The sequence below is a fragment of the Periplaneta americana genome, chromosome 15, assembly GCF_040183065.1.
Source record: "Periplaneta americana isolate PAMFEO1 chromosome 15, P.americana_PAMFEO1_priV1, whole genome shotgun sequence".
In the NCBI taxonomy this organism is placed as follows: Eukaryota; Metazoa; Arthropoda; class Insecta; order Blattodea; family Blattidae; genus Periplaneta; species Periplaneta americana.
This window is the reverse complement of record NC_091131.1, coordinates 7,788,315-7,806,029: the sequence shown is the minus strand read 5'-3', so window position 1 is coordinate 7,806,029 and position 17,715 is coordinate 7,788,315. Positions and strand designations below refer to the sequence as shown.

At 34.7% G+C, this 17,715-nt stretch overlaps 1 protein-coding gene across 1 annotated transcript in view; it reads right to left on the bottom strand.

Moving 5' to 3' along the window:
- The window catches only part of Col4a1 (Collagen type IV alpha 1), a 159,077-nt gene that overhangs the window by 74,081 nt on the left and 67,281 nt on the right, over nucleotides 1-17,715 (bottom strand). Inside the window, exon 4 of the mRNA XM_069846629.1 lies at nucleotides 3,135-3,269. Within this exon, the coding sequence (XP_069702730.1) occupies nucleotides 3,135-3,269 (135 nt within the window). The remainder of the gene's footprint in view (nucleotides 1-3,134; nucleotides 3,270-17,715) is intronic.

Genomic DNA, 17,715 nt, shown 5'->3' with positions numbered 1-17,715 from the left:
TTTTCGGGTCGGGCAGAAGTGAAGATTGAATTTACAGTACGTAGAGTAGGTACAGAATTATTTCAACATGAGTTACTAGTACGAAGGACGAAACTGGCAATTGGAATTAGATGCAATAGTCTATAGTGCGATAATATGCACAAAAGAACTGAAGCCTGTATCGAAATGAACGGCCACCATTTTCAAAATCGTGTTTAAATATTCATATTATGATTATTTTTCAATTTAACTTCTATCTCTATATTGTACGCTAATGTGCTGTAGACAGTATAATATACACTGCATAATGAATACGTTCGCATGGATAACTCACTTCGTGAGTAAAAACACTTATTCTTAATACAGTACTGTACTTTGATTAAAGAAAAACTTAATGAAAATTATCAAACTCAAAATCGCGATATTTTCTAGTTTACATAAATTTCTTCCTTCCTATACCTAGTAGAGTGATTTGTGTTTTACGCCAGTATCATCGAACTCCAGTCTTGGAGGGGGGAGCAAGCGGTGTTTCCGGTTCTCTAAAGGTATAGACAGGTTAATATTAAAAATGTTAGTAAAAATAAAATCATGTCCCTGTATATATTTGTCTTTAAGCAATATACCTTTCGGTGAGGCGGCACTTCACATTATTAGTATACAGTGTCGTCTCACCGTTTTACACGCCTCTCGTACAAGTCAATTGGGACATTACTTATTTTTAATTTATTATTGCAATTCTTCCACTAATCTTTTATTGTCTGTCATCAATTCTTCCACTACTTTACTCCCAACTCATCATTATACCAAAAATACTGTAATCCCCCTCATTTTACATCTCTAATTATTTACACTTTTCACTACTCCCTTTTCCACATAGCTACTTTTGAGGTCTTAGTTTTCTTCTCTCACGATTTATTTCCCCTGCACACCATTTCCTTAAGTCATACTGTATTTTCACCTTGTTTTCTCCTCTTCCTTCATCACTGCTCCCTGAACTATCTCCTACTTGCGTTACTCTACTTCTAGTCAGCCTCGATTTAAATCTTAGCTCGTGTTGTATGTAACGAAAAAGTGCAATGCCAAATTGGTGAAAACTTCATAGTTTTCTCAGAAAAAATGTTTTTTTTTTTCCTCAAATGTTTAACACCTTCTTATTCAGTAATTATCGCGAGTAGAAATCTTTTATCCCTCTGGCATATTTCAATAGCGTGGACGGTTTTCGTGTAAATTTAATTTGAAAATCACTAACCTTGAAATCTTTCAAAATCAAGTTACAAAATTATCTTATGACGAATAGTCAAAATAACTTACTGTTATGACAAGTGTTGTATTGCATGTTTCCACGTATTCACTACATTTTTTTTTTATATTCTAATGATATTTATCTTATTTTATCTGTTATAATGGTATGTCTATCATGTGATAACTTGAGCTACTTATCATAATTTTCCTTACTGTGTGTACCTAAAATATTGTGCCCATTCTATGCATTGTAATTCACTATTTTATTATTATTATTATTATTATTATTATTATTATTATTATTATTATTATTATTATTATTATTGTCTCATGTTTTTATTGAATTGAGTTGAATTGAAAGAGGAGATTTGGGAGGACAAAGTTAAGAGGTACGCAAAACGCGTCCTTGCAAGGGGTTCGGGGCTGTAAGAAAGTAAATATGTGGGCTCTAAGCCTGTTGGCCACTTGCCTCACTCCGGGTTACTCTGCTCCACTGAAGGAGCTCTAGAAAATTTTGAAGGGGAGAAAACCGAAAATGGACGTAACCTCTTAGGTACCGGTACCACAACTTTTATACTTTGTATGTCTAATTTATAGTTTTAAGTGTATATATTAATATGAATAACATTAAGAGGCTTATCAGTAGAGGGATTCTTTTAGCAATCGAGGTTGCTATTCTAGAATTGAAGACCTCCCCGGAAAAAGGATGTAACATCAAATTATTGAAATGTGTGACTTCAGTGGAAAAAGTAATTTTGAAGCATTCACTTACACTGTAACAATAAATTACTGTATCCAATAGCAGAATAAACTTGTACCCTTGACTAGCCAACTGGTTCTGCTAGTAAAGATAGGCCTAATGAAATATGTCCCTGAAGTTATTTCCTTTCCTCTGAAACATGAAAATTATAGTTTTGTTGATTACATCCCTATTCCGGGAAGGTCTTCAATTACCCATGATCCACTTCATCTTGACAGAGGTTATTGGTTATTGGACATGACTTGGTTACAAAATTAGATCTGTGGCCGGGAGGAAAAAGGTCTTAAGTAAAAATTTTATACTTTTCAGGAGAGCAGTAGGAAGATTGAAATTGGTGTCAATTATAGAGTTTTTTTAATTAAGAGTTTTTTCCTGGATATTATTTGTTTATATTTCTTCTAAAATAGGTAATGTTGCTCATTTAACAATTTTCTTGATTATTTTCAAAAATAGCCGCACGTAAGCCCTTTTAAGACTACAAGCCAAACTGAGTAGAAGGGACTATTAATTTAAACATAAGACCTTTTTCATGTCAAAATAAACGAGAAATGTAAATTATTAGAAATGCAAACTGGGTCGTAAACAATTATAGGACTGTTTACCCTGGTTCTTAAAGTTTTAAAAGGAAAGGGCATCAGTATGTGATAAAATGGCTAAAATACAAGTTAGACCTTTTTAATAGGGAAAGAAAACATGTGATGGTTTGTAAGGAATAGAGTATTAAATATTCTTAAGTCCTTTATTCTATGTGTGCTCGATTCAAAAAGTACTTAGGACATATGGTAACGCTCTATAAATCCAGTCAGGAGTCTTATTTGACTTCAGTCGTTTTACAGATTGTAGAGAATTGTTTCCGCTTTCAGAATATATAAAAATCTCATTTTCACAAAAAATTGACGTAAGACCTTTTTCCTCCCTGCCACAGAGATTATTCCTCTGTTATAGGTGAATTTAGTACTGTCTATAGTAGCAAAATAGATCAAATTATGTACCTGCCCAACTTGGTAAAAAAATAATTAGCTTAAAATGAAACATTTCCTTTTTCATTGAAGTCCTAGTATGGTGATTTTTTTGTACAAACATAACAACTGTTTCAGAATTTTCTGCAAGGACACTAAAACAACTGACATGCTGTGGGAACAATGCATCTCACCCGATCTCCTTTAGGGCCTCTTGGTCCTTGTGGCCCCGGTTCCCCTTTATCTCCTTTCGGTCCTGGAAGTCCTTCCATTCCGGGAAATCCTTGTTGTCCTTTCGGTCCTGTCAGTCCCGGAGGCCCGGGAACACCCTGCAATTTGCACAAATGTACTTGAAATTCAAATCTACACGATACGCTTGGCCATTATGATATATCTTCAATGTGGTTGTTTGCATGCCCATGCCTCTTCCCAGAGTTTCTCCAGCATACACTTTTGGGATGTTTTGTTGTTACAGCAGTTTCAAAGCATTGCACATTGCGAATTAATAACCAAAAGTACTTTAAAATGAGTAGAAGTAGGGTTGCCAACTATCTCGTTAAAATTAATAATCTCGTAATTCCGAGAATTTCGTGTAGCCTACTTCACCTTGTTTTATAGGGTTCGATCATCCATCACTCGTCTTTCTGCTGTACTCTTCACACTATGTAAAGTAACAGCTACACGAAAGTACACCTACATACTGCATTTTATATTAGAAGTCTGGTGTTAAAGAACAGTAGTTTGTGCACCTTTCAATGAGATGAGAACTTTTTAAAATAAATTAATATGCAAGAGTAGTGCCATTTTAAAAAGCAATGTTAATACTCTATCTCGTTAATAAATAACGCTAAGGTTGTCTCCCCATCAGTAGCATTTCCCCCTATCAGTTGTACACCTTTTGTATGAAACAATTTTTCATTTGGTGCTTGCGTACAAAGTTATTTTGGGTGGTCAATAAATGGGACACCCTGTATACCCGGTATCAGAAATGTAAAACCTTTAGACTGTACAGTAGTGGCAAAAAAAACCGGACCGACCCTTGTAGCTGATTTCAGAGCCTTGTTCACTCCACAGCACGATAGACTGGTAACTAAGACTCGTGGTTCGAATCCTGCCTGGGAAGGAAACTTTTTTTTGTTCCTTATTCAAATTTATTCCCAATACTTTTCGATTGCTGGTAAAATTCATGTTCTGGGTATAATAACTTAATTAAGTAGTAAAATATCGCTACAATCGAAACGTATTGGAAATAAATTTGAATAAGGAACAAAAAAAAAGTTTTCTTCCCAGGCAGGATTCGAACCACGAAAGTCTTAGTTACCAGTCTATCGTGCTCTGGAGTGAACAAGGCTCTGAAATCAGCTACAGGGTCGGTCCGGTTTTTTTTGCTGTTACTGTACATCCTTTGACACGGAAAATAATCGCTCTTCTGTAGCGTGAATTTGTCTGAGTGTCGTTCTGGTGGAAGCGAGGTTCACACTGGGAAATATTAAGCATCGAGGTCCGAGGATGAAGTCAAGTCGTAGCAGCGACATATCTGTTTGTCACGAAACCACATATTCCACACCAAGTCTTTATAGTTTAGCGATAGAACTCTTTCTTCTCGTTACAAAGACCGAGCTTGGAATGTATGTAAAACGCACGAGTGTAAACACAGCGCACACGATGATTCCGAGGTGGGACTTAACTTTCTGAACAGCGACCAATATCCGTCTCAAAGGGTGTACAGTCTTAAAAAAAATTTTTGTTGCTCAGACACTTTTTAAGTCCCAGAAACGAGGCAGTGCGTATGATCAGACATATAACGAAATAAAACTAATTTTATTACCTCAACTAGTCGTTCTCTTGTGAACCAGGTCGCTCGTCCTCTGATCATGCGCACTGCCTCGTTTCTGGGACTTACAAAGTATCTGTGCGATAAAACGTTTTTCTAAGACTGTACATACCATACATCCATGTTTGTAGCGTTATTTATTAACGAGTATTAACACATATATCAAACATTACAATTTCTGTTTAGGGGTTAGGTACAGCTTACAGCAGTAACATTTTGGAAATATTCAACATTTTTTTCCTCCATTACTGTATCTTGTACAATAATGAAAATTAGTATGTGTAAAACACTGTCCTTGTGCTATATGAAAAAAACAAATATATATATTTTTACGATTTAAAAAAAAAGTTTACATTTTTTTTTTCTCAAAATTCAGTTCACTGTGCAGATGATGCGTTTCCAACATAACTCAAAAACTATCCAAATTCTATGTTAAAGTTTTCTGTGTGTATTTATGCATGTCATATCTACAGTATGATACAAGATCACTTGCCTACTTTTGATATTGTGTGATAAAAAATAAATTCATTTAAAAAAATTGTCAAATATCAGTAGTTTCTATTACACAAAATAAAAAAAATATTATTTATTAAGGAACGTAGTTGAAAGAGCATGATATTGTAAATATAAATTTCAGCAATAAAATAACAGAGAGAGAACATGAAAAAGTTAACAAGTTTTTGAGTTATGAGGGAAACGCTTCATCACTGCACAGTGAACTGCCAACATTTTGAATTTTGAAAAAAAAATATAATACCAATTTTTATTATTGTACAAGATACAGTAATGGAGGGAAAAAATGTTGAATATTTCGAAAAAAATTACTACTGTAAGCTGTACCTAACTCCTTAATACTAAACTATCTTTTTACATGGTAAATTATCATAGTATGCAGTTATAAATAATGTTAGTCCGTTTATAAGAGTACACCAAATAGGAAAATTAAATGTTGTTTTGTCTGCGCTCTCTCATTCTTATAAAAATTAGTTGGCAACCCTGTGTATAAAAAATATGATTATGCTATATTGTTGCGTATATCACTACGCTTCCAAAATTGTAACATAGCCTGTTGTACAATTACGTCACGTGACACACTCAGTTTTGGGACTTAAATAGCCATATCGTTCGTGCTAATATAGGCATACCTCTCACACGACCTCTCCACTGTATGAACAAGCGGCGTTATTGGACTGAAGATCGAGAGATCTCGAGTTCAAACCCTGCAGTTCCCTAATTTGTAATAATGAAATCTAATTCTTAATTATTTCATAAATAGTTAACAATAAAATATTTGTTGAAGACATTTATTTCATTTGTGTACGTTTCTTAACGAAAACGGTTATTTTTAAAAGTATGCCTGTAATTGGTTAAACTGTCTTATTGATCGGTTGCGAATGCTGCCATGTGACTTTGGTGAGAAACAGTTCACAATCGGGGCAAACAGTTGAAAGTCGCTGTTAAATAGTAATATACGTTACAAGAGCGGTATGTTGACGTTTTCATGGTCGAGGAAAAAATTGAAAAAGCGAAACGTAGTTGAGGTTTTTTAATTTCCGAGAACATGAAAACAAACATACCGCTCGTGTATCGTACATTATTTTGTGCGAAGATCGTTTATTACATACCTGAAAGACGAATTTCTAATTAGTTGCAATGAAATCTCCATGTTGGTTTCTGTTTAATGACGCCAACTTCGGAACACCAAAATATCTTTCTTCAACATTGTTGCTGTAAAATGTTTTCTGTGTTTACTATACTCCAGCAGGCCGTGATATACGTCTGTCTTTTTTTCCCCCCAGTCTATAAATGCGAACTTAAAACAAACGGTAAGGTTATGTAATGATTTATTTTTCATTTTAATATTTTAACAATATTACTTATATAACATATTGCAGTAATAACATCGGCATCTGGAATCTCGTTGATTTTTTCACGGCTTCCTTAAAGTTACTTGTATCAGGAATGCAATAAGTTTCGTGGAGAAGTAGACTTTACTTAATTTTTGCAAATATTTAAAAACAATAATTAACATTGCAATTTAGGTGAAATTGCAGTGGTAAGTTTCCAATTTATAATTATTACTATGTTAAACGTCTCTAAAAATAATATGTTAAAAGTCTAAAGCAGTAAAATGAATGTCGCGCTTAAGCGGTAAGAAGAGGGAAATTGTTATGTGTGTTACGTTGGGAATACTGAATGTGGAATTTCACACTTACCGCGTATTGGTTCTGTGCGGAAAACAAGCAAATACGCACGATCTCGCACAAATGTTTATTTTTATTTTATTTGTTTAGTATGCTGTGTCTTTTGGCAACCCTTACTGAAGGGCAGCTACCCTTGTGGGATTTATATATATCACGTGGAGGTTTAATCTAGGCTCACGAAACCTTTTCTTACATCCACCAGTGTACAAGTGAGGAGAAATAACTAGCAATGTGTTCACTCAAAATTTTTCATTTGCATACTTAAAACCTAATATTAAAATGGATTTGAGAGAGGTGGGATATGATGATAGAGACTGGATTAATCTTGCTCAGGATAGGGACCAATGGCGGGCTTATGTGAGGGGGCAATGAACCTTCGGGTTTCTTAAAAGCCACTTATATACTTAAAACCTCCAAGATGATATTACTTACTTACTTACAAATGGCTTTTAAGGAACCCGAAGGTTCATTGCCGCCCTCACATAAGCCCGCCATTGGTCCCTATCATGTGCAAGATTAATCCAGTCTCTATTATCATATCTCATCTCCCTCAAATCCATTTTAATGTTATCCTCCCACTTACGTCTCGGCCTCCGCAAAGGTCTTTTTCCCTCCGGCCTCCCAACTAACACTCTCTATGCATTTCTGGATTCTCCCACACGTGCTACATGCCCTGCCCATCTCAAACGTCTGGATTTAATGTTCCTAATTATGTCAGGTGAAAAATACAATGCGTGCAGCTCTGCGTTGTGTAACTTTCTCCATTTTCCTGTAACTTCATCCTTCTTAGCCCCAAATATTTTCCTAAGAACCTTATTCTCAAACACCCTTAATCTCTGTTCCTCTCTCAAAGTGAGAGTCCAAGTTTCACAACCATACAGAACAACCGGTAGTATTGTTTTATAAATTCTAACTTTCAGCTTTTTTGACAGCAGACTGGATGACAAAGGCTTCTCAACCAAATAATAACAGGCATTTCCCATATTTATTATGCGTTTAAATTTCTCCCGAGTGTCATTTATATTTGTTACTGTTGCTCCAAGATATTTGAATTTTTCCACTCTTCGAAGGATAAATCTACAATTTTTATAGTTCCATTTCGTACAATATTCTGGTCACGAGACATAATCATGTCCAAGATGATATTATCGTCACAAATGTTTCCTATTATGAGTGAAGTAATTTCTAAGATGATTTCGAATAACACTGAATTCTTTTCTTCCGCATCTAATTTTCAAGTTAATCTGAAGTAAACACTTGAAAGATGCTTGAGATTCCTATCTGGTTTTGTTAAAACATAAATCACTATGAAAGGCAAATGACACTTGATTGCTCATACTCTTCAAGGCTGTCTGTGCCTCGGACTCTCCAACGACGTGAAGAAATGAGAGCCCTCCTGCTGACGCAGGGTCACACAGGGATAGTTGTCGCATACCTTGTGCCTTGCTCTTAGGAAGGGAGGCATAGATAAGCCAGGCTTGACAAGGACATTGTAGGCTGCGGAGTTTTCGTTGGTACTGTACTACATTTTATTCAAGTCATCTGATGATAAAAAGTTGTGCTGCTGATGATGATGATGATGATGATGATGATGATAATAATAATAATAATAATAATAATAATAATAATAATAATAATAATAATTATTATTATTATTATTATTCATAGTTTTCTGCCCAAGGACAGATCTTTCACCTTTCAATGCAAACTCAGCATTCTCCAATCTTTTCTATTTTCTGCTTTGCTTTTAGCCGCTTATGGTCCATAGATCTTAAAGTCTTCTATCATCTGATATCTTCTTCTGATCCGAACTCTTTTTCCGTTCACCATTCCTTTCAGTGCATCCTTCAGTAGGCAATTTCTTCTCAGCCAGTGACCCAACCAATTCCTTTTCCTCTTCCTGATCAGTTTCAGCATCATTCTTTCTGTACTAACGCTTTCCAACACAGCTTCATTTCTTATTCTGTCTGTCCATTTCACACGTTCTATTCTTCTCCATATCCACATTTCGAATGTTTCTAGTCGCTTCTCTTCACTTCGTCGTAATGTCCATGTTTCTGGCCCATACAATGCCACACTCCACACAAAATATTTCACTAGTCTCTTCCTTAGTTCTTTTTCCAGAGATCCGCAGAAAATGTTTCTTTTTCTATTAAAAGCTTCCTTTGCCATTGCTATCCTCCTTTTGACTTCCTGGCAGCAGCTCATGTTACTACTTATAGTACACCCCAAGTATTTGAAGCTGTCCACTTGCTCTACTGCCTCATTTACGAGTATAATTCGCACGTTACCTTCTTTATTTTTCTTCTTATAACGTAAGTCCTCGTCTTGTTTGCATTTGTCTTCATCCCATGCTGCTGACAGCTGTCATTGAGTTCCAGCAGCATATCCCTTAGTATCGTCATCTCTTCTGCTAACAATGCAGTAATAATAATAATAATAATAATAATAATACAATCTTTATTATCATCAATGATTTGTTAAGGAACTGAAGTTATGTGCTGCATTTCGCCATTTGATATAATCTGGTGGTAAATTTAACTATTTTTCTTAAGTCTAGTATTCTACGAATGTAATTGAAAGAATGTAACGTTGTAATAATATATTATGGCACAAGGTTGGGAAGTGCTTTTACAAAATCGAGGAAAAGTTCGAAAAACAAGTAGAGCTAGTTTTTTTCAGTTTCTGAGATTTTGCAATGCACTTTACAGACGTTTATTGTGCAACATTTTTTGCACGATCGTATTTTTAAATTTATTTTCTTATTGTCTATTGTAGGCAGATTGTAAATGCGGCATGTGTTAAATAAAATAAATATTTTAAAAATTGCAAATACAATATATTTTGCATTGAAAATTTAGAGCAATATTATTCCAAAGCCCTCGCAAAACTGTACTGTAACGGTGACTACTGTTCTCCAACCAAGAGATCAACCGTGAAAGGAATGTGCTTACTATTGCGTCATCTATTGGAGCGAAGTAGATAGATGATATTACCGTTATAACGTCAGTTTAAAGACCATGCGCTCTCCTGCATATGTTATTTCCTGTATGGAGAGATTAAAAGACCAGGAGATTAACAGTGATCTAATTTTGTAACTAGGGTAGTATAAACATGTGTCTGTCAATGTTATTATTTGTGCTGTGAGAGCTAGCCAATAGAGATACGAGTACCCACGTGTGTGACCTTATGACATCTTATGACATCAACATCATTCACAGCATCACCCCCCTGCGTCTCATTCCCTGGAGACTTTCTCGTGGTTGGAGCAGAGTAAGTAACAATAAGTGCACTGTAATGGGTCTATTTCAGTACAGTTTTGTTATGAAAATGGTTTCCCTAGCAACAAGTTTGTATGGGAATTCTAACTTTCAAGGCGTAACAACAATAGCTGTAAATACAACAAAAAACACGAGAGTGCAAAAAAATTCCTTTGCAGAACGAAAAGTTATATTTGTTCGGAACAAATTTCTTCACATTTAAAAGACAAAAATATATAATTTTTCAATAATTTTTATTAACATAATACACTGTTCTCATAAACTGACAGAACATACTGGGAATTAAACCAGTGGCTTTCCCAAAACACTCTATCTCGAAAAGGAAGCAAAAACGAGCAAAATTGTATGAAACTTTTCTTGTTTATTTATTTATTTGAAATATATCAAAGAATAACTCCCTGAAATTAATGACCTTACTTACGGTTCATTCTGTATATGAATTAAAAGCTAATAATAGTTACACATCGAAACTGTTCATTCTGAGCAGATAAAAAAAAGGCCATGGGTTTTCAACGACGTGCTTTATGTATGTGTGTATGTATGTAAGTTAAAAAGTTGTGGTTTATTTAACGACGCTCGCAACTGCAGAGGTTATATCAGAGTCGCCGGATGTGCCGGAATTTTGTCCCACAGGAGTTCTTTTACATGCCAGTATATCTACTGACATGAGCCTGTCGCATTTAAGCACACTTAATGCCATCGACCTGGCCCGGGATCGAACCCGCAACCTTGGGCATAGGAGGCCAGTGCTATACCAACTCGCCAACCAGATCGACTGTATGTATGTATGTATGTATGTATGTATGTATGTATGTATGTATGTATGTATGTATGTATGTATGTATTCTTTTTATAGAATATTAATTGTTTGAGATAATAGCTTATTTGCATAGATTTCAAATTGTGGTGAAATTAATGTTCTTTTGAATTCATTACTTTATTCCTCCATAGATTACATCTATTTTGAAACCTACAGTAAATCCTACCCCTTATTTTGAACATACGAGTACATTTCCCTCTCCTTCCCGAGGAAAAGTGTCTGAATATAACATTGTTCGCGTATAATGAAATAAATAAAACGCCTTACCAAATGTTGCCGTGTTTACTTATCTAGCGTACTGCAACGGCCAGTCTTTTTCTTATGGCACAAAGAATATAAAAATCCCAATTCTTTAAGTTCAGTGGTCGTGTGCCTTGACCGCCGTTGCGGAGAGGGTGGGGTGCCCGCCTGAGGCATACCGCAACCTGTACAAACATTTCTGTGTTGTTCGTCTGCTTCACACGATTTGTCCATGAAAAAAAAAATAACGCGATAAAATTTCAAAATTACCTATAAATTTGAAGCATAGAATTCACTGATATATTATTTTAGTAAGCTACAAATGAAATTTGGTTAAAACTGGACAAGACTAGCAGACAGAACACGGCTAACCGAACCGAGTCGAGCCGTGGCTAGCCGGGAAGGGAAGGGAAAGGGAAGGGAAGGGAAGGGCCTCAGCGCCGCACCTACGCTTTGCCACCCTTGAGAGGCGGTGTTGCCGTGCTGACCAGCCCTCTGCGTGCTGCAGTCTACGGTGCGTAATTACATCTTAATAGTTGCGTCACACGTCCACTTGCACGCACTGCAGAAGAAGGAAGTATATAGCAACTAATTGGCCAATGAGGGAAGGGACCAGAACCAGTCTGGTTGTGCAAACACTTTTTTTTTTTAACAAAATGCTCCATTACAGAGTAATAATACATGTTTTTAGGATTTTCCCTTTCCTACGATAAATATACATTTGGATTTGTATTGGTGAATACTCCCGATTTAGTCTATTTTGCCTATTTACATTGATCATACCTTTGTTATTATTATTGTTATATATTCTTATTGTTATATTATTGTATTGTATTATATATATTATTCTTAACAATAATAGCTGTTTCAGGTTTCTCAGTGTTTAATGGTTATATATCATAGATAAATATCTAAATTATCTCATTATTATTATTATTATTATTATTATTATTATTATTATAACTATTTCTTACCAATGTTTATTATTGTCACACTAACATTACTTATCCAACTTTCATTATTTACTTTCATGTTGTTTTATGGTCTAGATATTAATGTAATAATTATGTAAGCAATTGTATTCAATTAGAATTAGAGTCTGGCTGGGCGGAAGAGAAGGCCTACTGGCCTTAGCTCTGCCAGATTAAATAAATAAATTATTATTATTATTATTATTATTATTATTATTAACACTATTTATTACCAAAGTTTATTATTGTCACACTAACATTACTTATCCAACTTCCATTATTTACTTTCATGTTGTTTTATGGTCTAGATATTAATGTAATAACTATGTAAGCAATTGTATTCAATTAGAATTAGAGTCTGGCTGGGCGGAAGAGAAGGCCTACTGGCCTTAGCTCTGCCAGATTAAATAAATAAATTATTATTATTATTATTATTATTATTATTATTATTATTATTATTATTAACACTATTTATTACCAAAGTTTATTATTGTCACACTAACATTACTTATCCAACTTTCATTATTTACTTTCATGTTGTTTTATGGTCTAGATATTAATGTAATAACTATGTAAGCAATTGTATTTAATTAGAATTAGAGTCTGGCTGGGCGGAAGAGAAGGCCTACTGGCCTTAGCTCTGCCAGATTAAATAAATAAATTATTATTATTATTATTATTATTATTATTATTATTATTATTATTATTATTATTATTAACACTATTTATTACCAAAGTTTATTATTGTCACACTAACATTACTTATCCAACTTTCATTATTTACTTGTTGTTTTATGGTCTAGATATTAATGTAATAATTATGTAAGCAATTGTATTCAATTAGAATTAGAGTCTGGCTGGGCGGAAGAGAAGGCCTACTGGCCTTAGCTCTGCCAGATTAAATAAATAAATTATTATTATTATTATTATTATTATTATTAAATTATTATGCAAGACACAGAATTTATACAAATACATATATATGGCTTAACCTAAACATATACACGATAGGAATATATTGCAATTGTGAGTTTTTTAAACAAATTGTTAATTTTATAAAAGTTGAATGATAAATATGCGTAACCTAACAATAAATGCATTCCTACATTTGTTCAAAATCCACTGAATCGATGAAGGTGATGAATGGTTGAAGATGTAATTTTATAAGCTGATATTTGGTAGGTGGCCAACTTGCTGTCTTCGAAATGCTGTTTCTTAGAATTTCCCTTTGTTCCCTTAATATTGTGCAATCATACAGCAAGTGATCTATAATCTGACTTCCACTATTACACGCACATGTTGCACTCTCCAGTAACTTGAATCGATGGAGGTAGGCTCTATTCATCCCGTGTCCTGTCACCATTGACGTGAAGATGGCTGTAATATTTAATTCCATCTTAAGCCTCTCTCTTATATTAGGAAAGTAGGATTTTGTTATCGCTGCCTTTGTAGTGTCGTCCCATTCTTTTTGCCATTTTAGTTTTCCTTCTTCTTCTATTTCAGTTTGAATTATACTTTTTTGGAATTTTGTCAAAGCATACTGCTGGGTCCTTGTTTTGTGCCGCTGCCTTCGCTAGTCGATCCACAAGTTCATTACCGAATGTTCCAGTGTGGGCCTTGACCCAGAAGAATTCTATCGTCCAGTTTACCTTCTCCAAAATTAAGACTTTCGTCCTGATTTCTTCTATAAGATATTTGTGGTTGTGATTGTTCTTTAAGGAGTCTGTTGTTATTCTGCTGTCTGTGAGAATTGCTAAACACTTTCCTTCAGAGAACGCCTATTGGGGGGCTCCTCGACTAAGGGGCTGACGGATGAAATTTTGGTCGTTTTCAGTCAAAAATAGCATTTTCGTTTTCTTGTAAAAATGAATCGGCAATCTCTTATTTACATGTTGAGCCAGTTTCAATGCTCTGCAGCGCCCGAAAGCATAAAAATTACGTAATATATAAATGGCTGCACTCTTGAACTTCAATTCCATGCAAATTTTACAAGCTGCTTTCTCGCACTTTTTTTTCAGCACATTTCGTCACGTTCGAAATGTAAAGACTCTTACAATTGAAGAGTCCACTGCAAGAATGATGGATGTCACTTTCTTGTCGAAAATGAACCAAGACTCTCAATGCATAGCTTAAGACATATAGAATGTACATAGAGAGTTATATGGCATTAACACTGATAGTCATTGTCCAGTAATGATCGGAAAATCACAGTTAAGCTTTGAGCGCTAAGCATTTCAAACTTTCAATTGCTTCTCCTGCAAAATGTATTCCAAATGACATCCATCATTCTTGCAGTGGACTCTTCAGTTTTGATGATAGTAACATGAAAGTGTTATTGCATGCTCTACACACTGTGGTTAACAAAATAGCGCGTGGGTTTTATGATTAAATTAATACTTTTTGAAATAAAAAATTAAATATTTATAGTGGCAATGAAAAGTTTATATTTATATGTAATGATTATAAAAATTGTTCTCCCTTTTGCAGTAAAGATATAGGAAAACTAATGCGTGATATTTTTTCTAAATATGCCACTAGTCTTGCAAAAAAAAAAAAAAAAAAATTCAAACATTTTACTCAAAAATTGAGCGATCACTGCTCTTACTAGTCGTATTATTTAAGTAACTACATCTTTGTGGCTGATTGGTTCATTGCAGGGATAAAAATGCCTTAGGTAAGACGCCCAAGCGTGTAATATTGCAGGGCATAGTTGAGGATATATGAACTAATATTTTCACTGTCAATATAGACAACATTACATATAAATTATGTAAAATAAATGTAAAAGTGACAAAAACTGTGCAGTGAAAGACACTGCAATACCAAAAGGCACAGAAAGTATGTTGAACGTAATCCAAAAGAACAAGTACCATCACAATCTGAAGATTATGAAGATATTAATCCGACGTGTAGAATGGATTTGTGTAGCCTACCATGATATTAAATAATCTACATTTTAGGAAATTTCTATAAAAGTACATAGAAAATTAGTGAATTTTCAGTGCAATATCCTAATTAAATATGACAAAATATCAGACAGTAGGAATATATTGTACTACATCATGCACCAATAACGTCATGTGCTATTGAAATAATTTCTTGCGATATAAAATCATTTCAAGTGACATCTGCATATGTTCAAGTTCCACGAATGCACGTTATTATTCACTGCAAAGATCACGACGAAAATGAACATCACAACTCAAGCATGTGTTTACTAGTAGTTGTTTAATCAACTGTCCGAAGACAGGTTTGAACCCCATGAGTAACACCAATAAGGCATCACTCATGAGGCAACTAGGCCAGGAGATAATGGGGTAGGGTGGTCAGTTCCTTTCCCCCTCCAATGCATACATCGTCAATTAGCTATATATTTTACTAATGAGACTTGTATAGCTTGGGAGAATGTCGGGAGTTTACTGTACTCCACGAATACGCAGCGACGACGTGTTTATATCAAATACCTTACTATAATGATACCGGACAGCTGTATACTAGCAGCATTGACGTGAGTGCCAAATATCGCGGACCTGACATCTAGCGGAGAGGGATGGAATTACGTCCACATATACAAATATTAACATAGCGAGATTCGGACTATTGTTTAAAACGTGAGTTACTAATGTGGAATTATATATGAAACACTTAAGAAATGTTGAATAATATTTAATGTAAAATTATTACCTTATATCAGAGCTGCATATTATGAGAAATATTGCATACTTCATATTACTTTCCGTGATTAATTGTTACGTATTTTTTCTTTGGTTTACCGAGACAAAATCAATCTGATATTAGGAATGAATTTACAGTAATGTTTTATATACGCATTGCTGACAACTGCAAAGATAAAATTGATAGTAATCTGATGCTTGTAATAATTAGTAAAGGCATGTGGACAACAATAAAACTTAATTTGATAAAACCTTAAAATCCAATACATTTTAACTTCTAGGACTATTCATTTATTACGTCTAAATAAAAAAGCTAATTTGCATTTTTCTATCAACACAAAGACGAAGGAATTAGGCCTACTAAAGAATGTTGTTGACTCACGTTTTATGATCTGTCAGAAATCGAAAGTACGATTTAGAGCAATTTGTAATGCTGCAATTGTCACAATTATAAACAGCACACATACACCCTGATATTTTAACACCACTAATTAATAAAACTATTAATTAGCCCAGCAACAATATGCATTGCAGTTGATCACAGCTTGTTTCGCGAGTATCTCCACACCGGCAGGTAGGTAGCAGCACAAGCGTCGTTCGCACGCAAAACTGCTAGATGTCCGGTATTATTATAGTATGGTATTTGTTTATATCCTTATCTGTTGCATTCAGTGTTGCCAATTCAGCCGTTTTCCCGCTAGATCTAGCGTTTTTCAGGATTAGTTTAGCGGGTATAATTTATGAAATTTGTTTTGCTTATATAGGGATTTAGCTGTTTTTTAACGTACACAGCGGTAAAATAATGGTATTTTTACATTGGTAGTATAGCAATTTAGCAGTTTCTGCACTGTATCTTAGCGAGTTTTTACGAATCGAGTTGGCATTTTTTTGAAAGATGGGACATGATCGGAAAAACAACTGAATGTCACATAGCGTGGTAGGTCTGTTGCTATGGTAACAACGGTTGAGTTGCCAAACTTACCTTTCCCACGTGGCGAGTGCTTAACAGCTCCGTTGGTGACATTATTGTGCACACAAGTTAGCATTGGTACGTTTCGTCTTTGATTCTCTGTCGATTTTTGTATTGTTTTCTTACCTTTGCGTCAATTGTCAATGAATGTTTTAACGTCAGCCATCTTAACGTCAGTTGCTAGCTTCCATCAGCTGACAGCGTGGTAGTCCCAAAGAGTTTGTAATATATAACTAGACACACCAACGGCGCTAGTTTCGCGTACAAAATTGAACCGCTGTTCGGCCGCCATTAAAGGGAGTTGATGCTTCGCCGGGAGTGCCAGCAGTTCATGGTTATTGAGGAGTACGAATAAATATAAGTACACTTGAAGGGAAATAATAAGAAAATGGTGAAATGCTGCGCCGCAAATAATTGTTCGAACATAGCTACTATTGTAGGATGCTCAGGAAAGCATACATATCTTAATATTTGGAAGAATGTTCCAAATGCAGTTCCTCCTTTGAATGTGTTTACAGAATGTCGGAATATTTCTTGGATAAAGTTTTTCCAGAAACACATTAATCAGGTTTATAAGGTTGATTTCAACATTGTATGTAAGGGTTAGGTGCCATCACATTACAGTGGATTATAATAGCAGAGTGCATAAGAAAATCCTCAGACTATATCTGTATAAAAGTGTTTTGTATCACAATAAGTGAATTAATCATGTAATTTCCGTTTTGTACAGTATGTACTTCTAGTTTTTGGTTGTATTAAATGCAAAGAAAAAAGTGAAAAT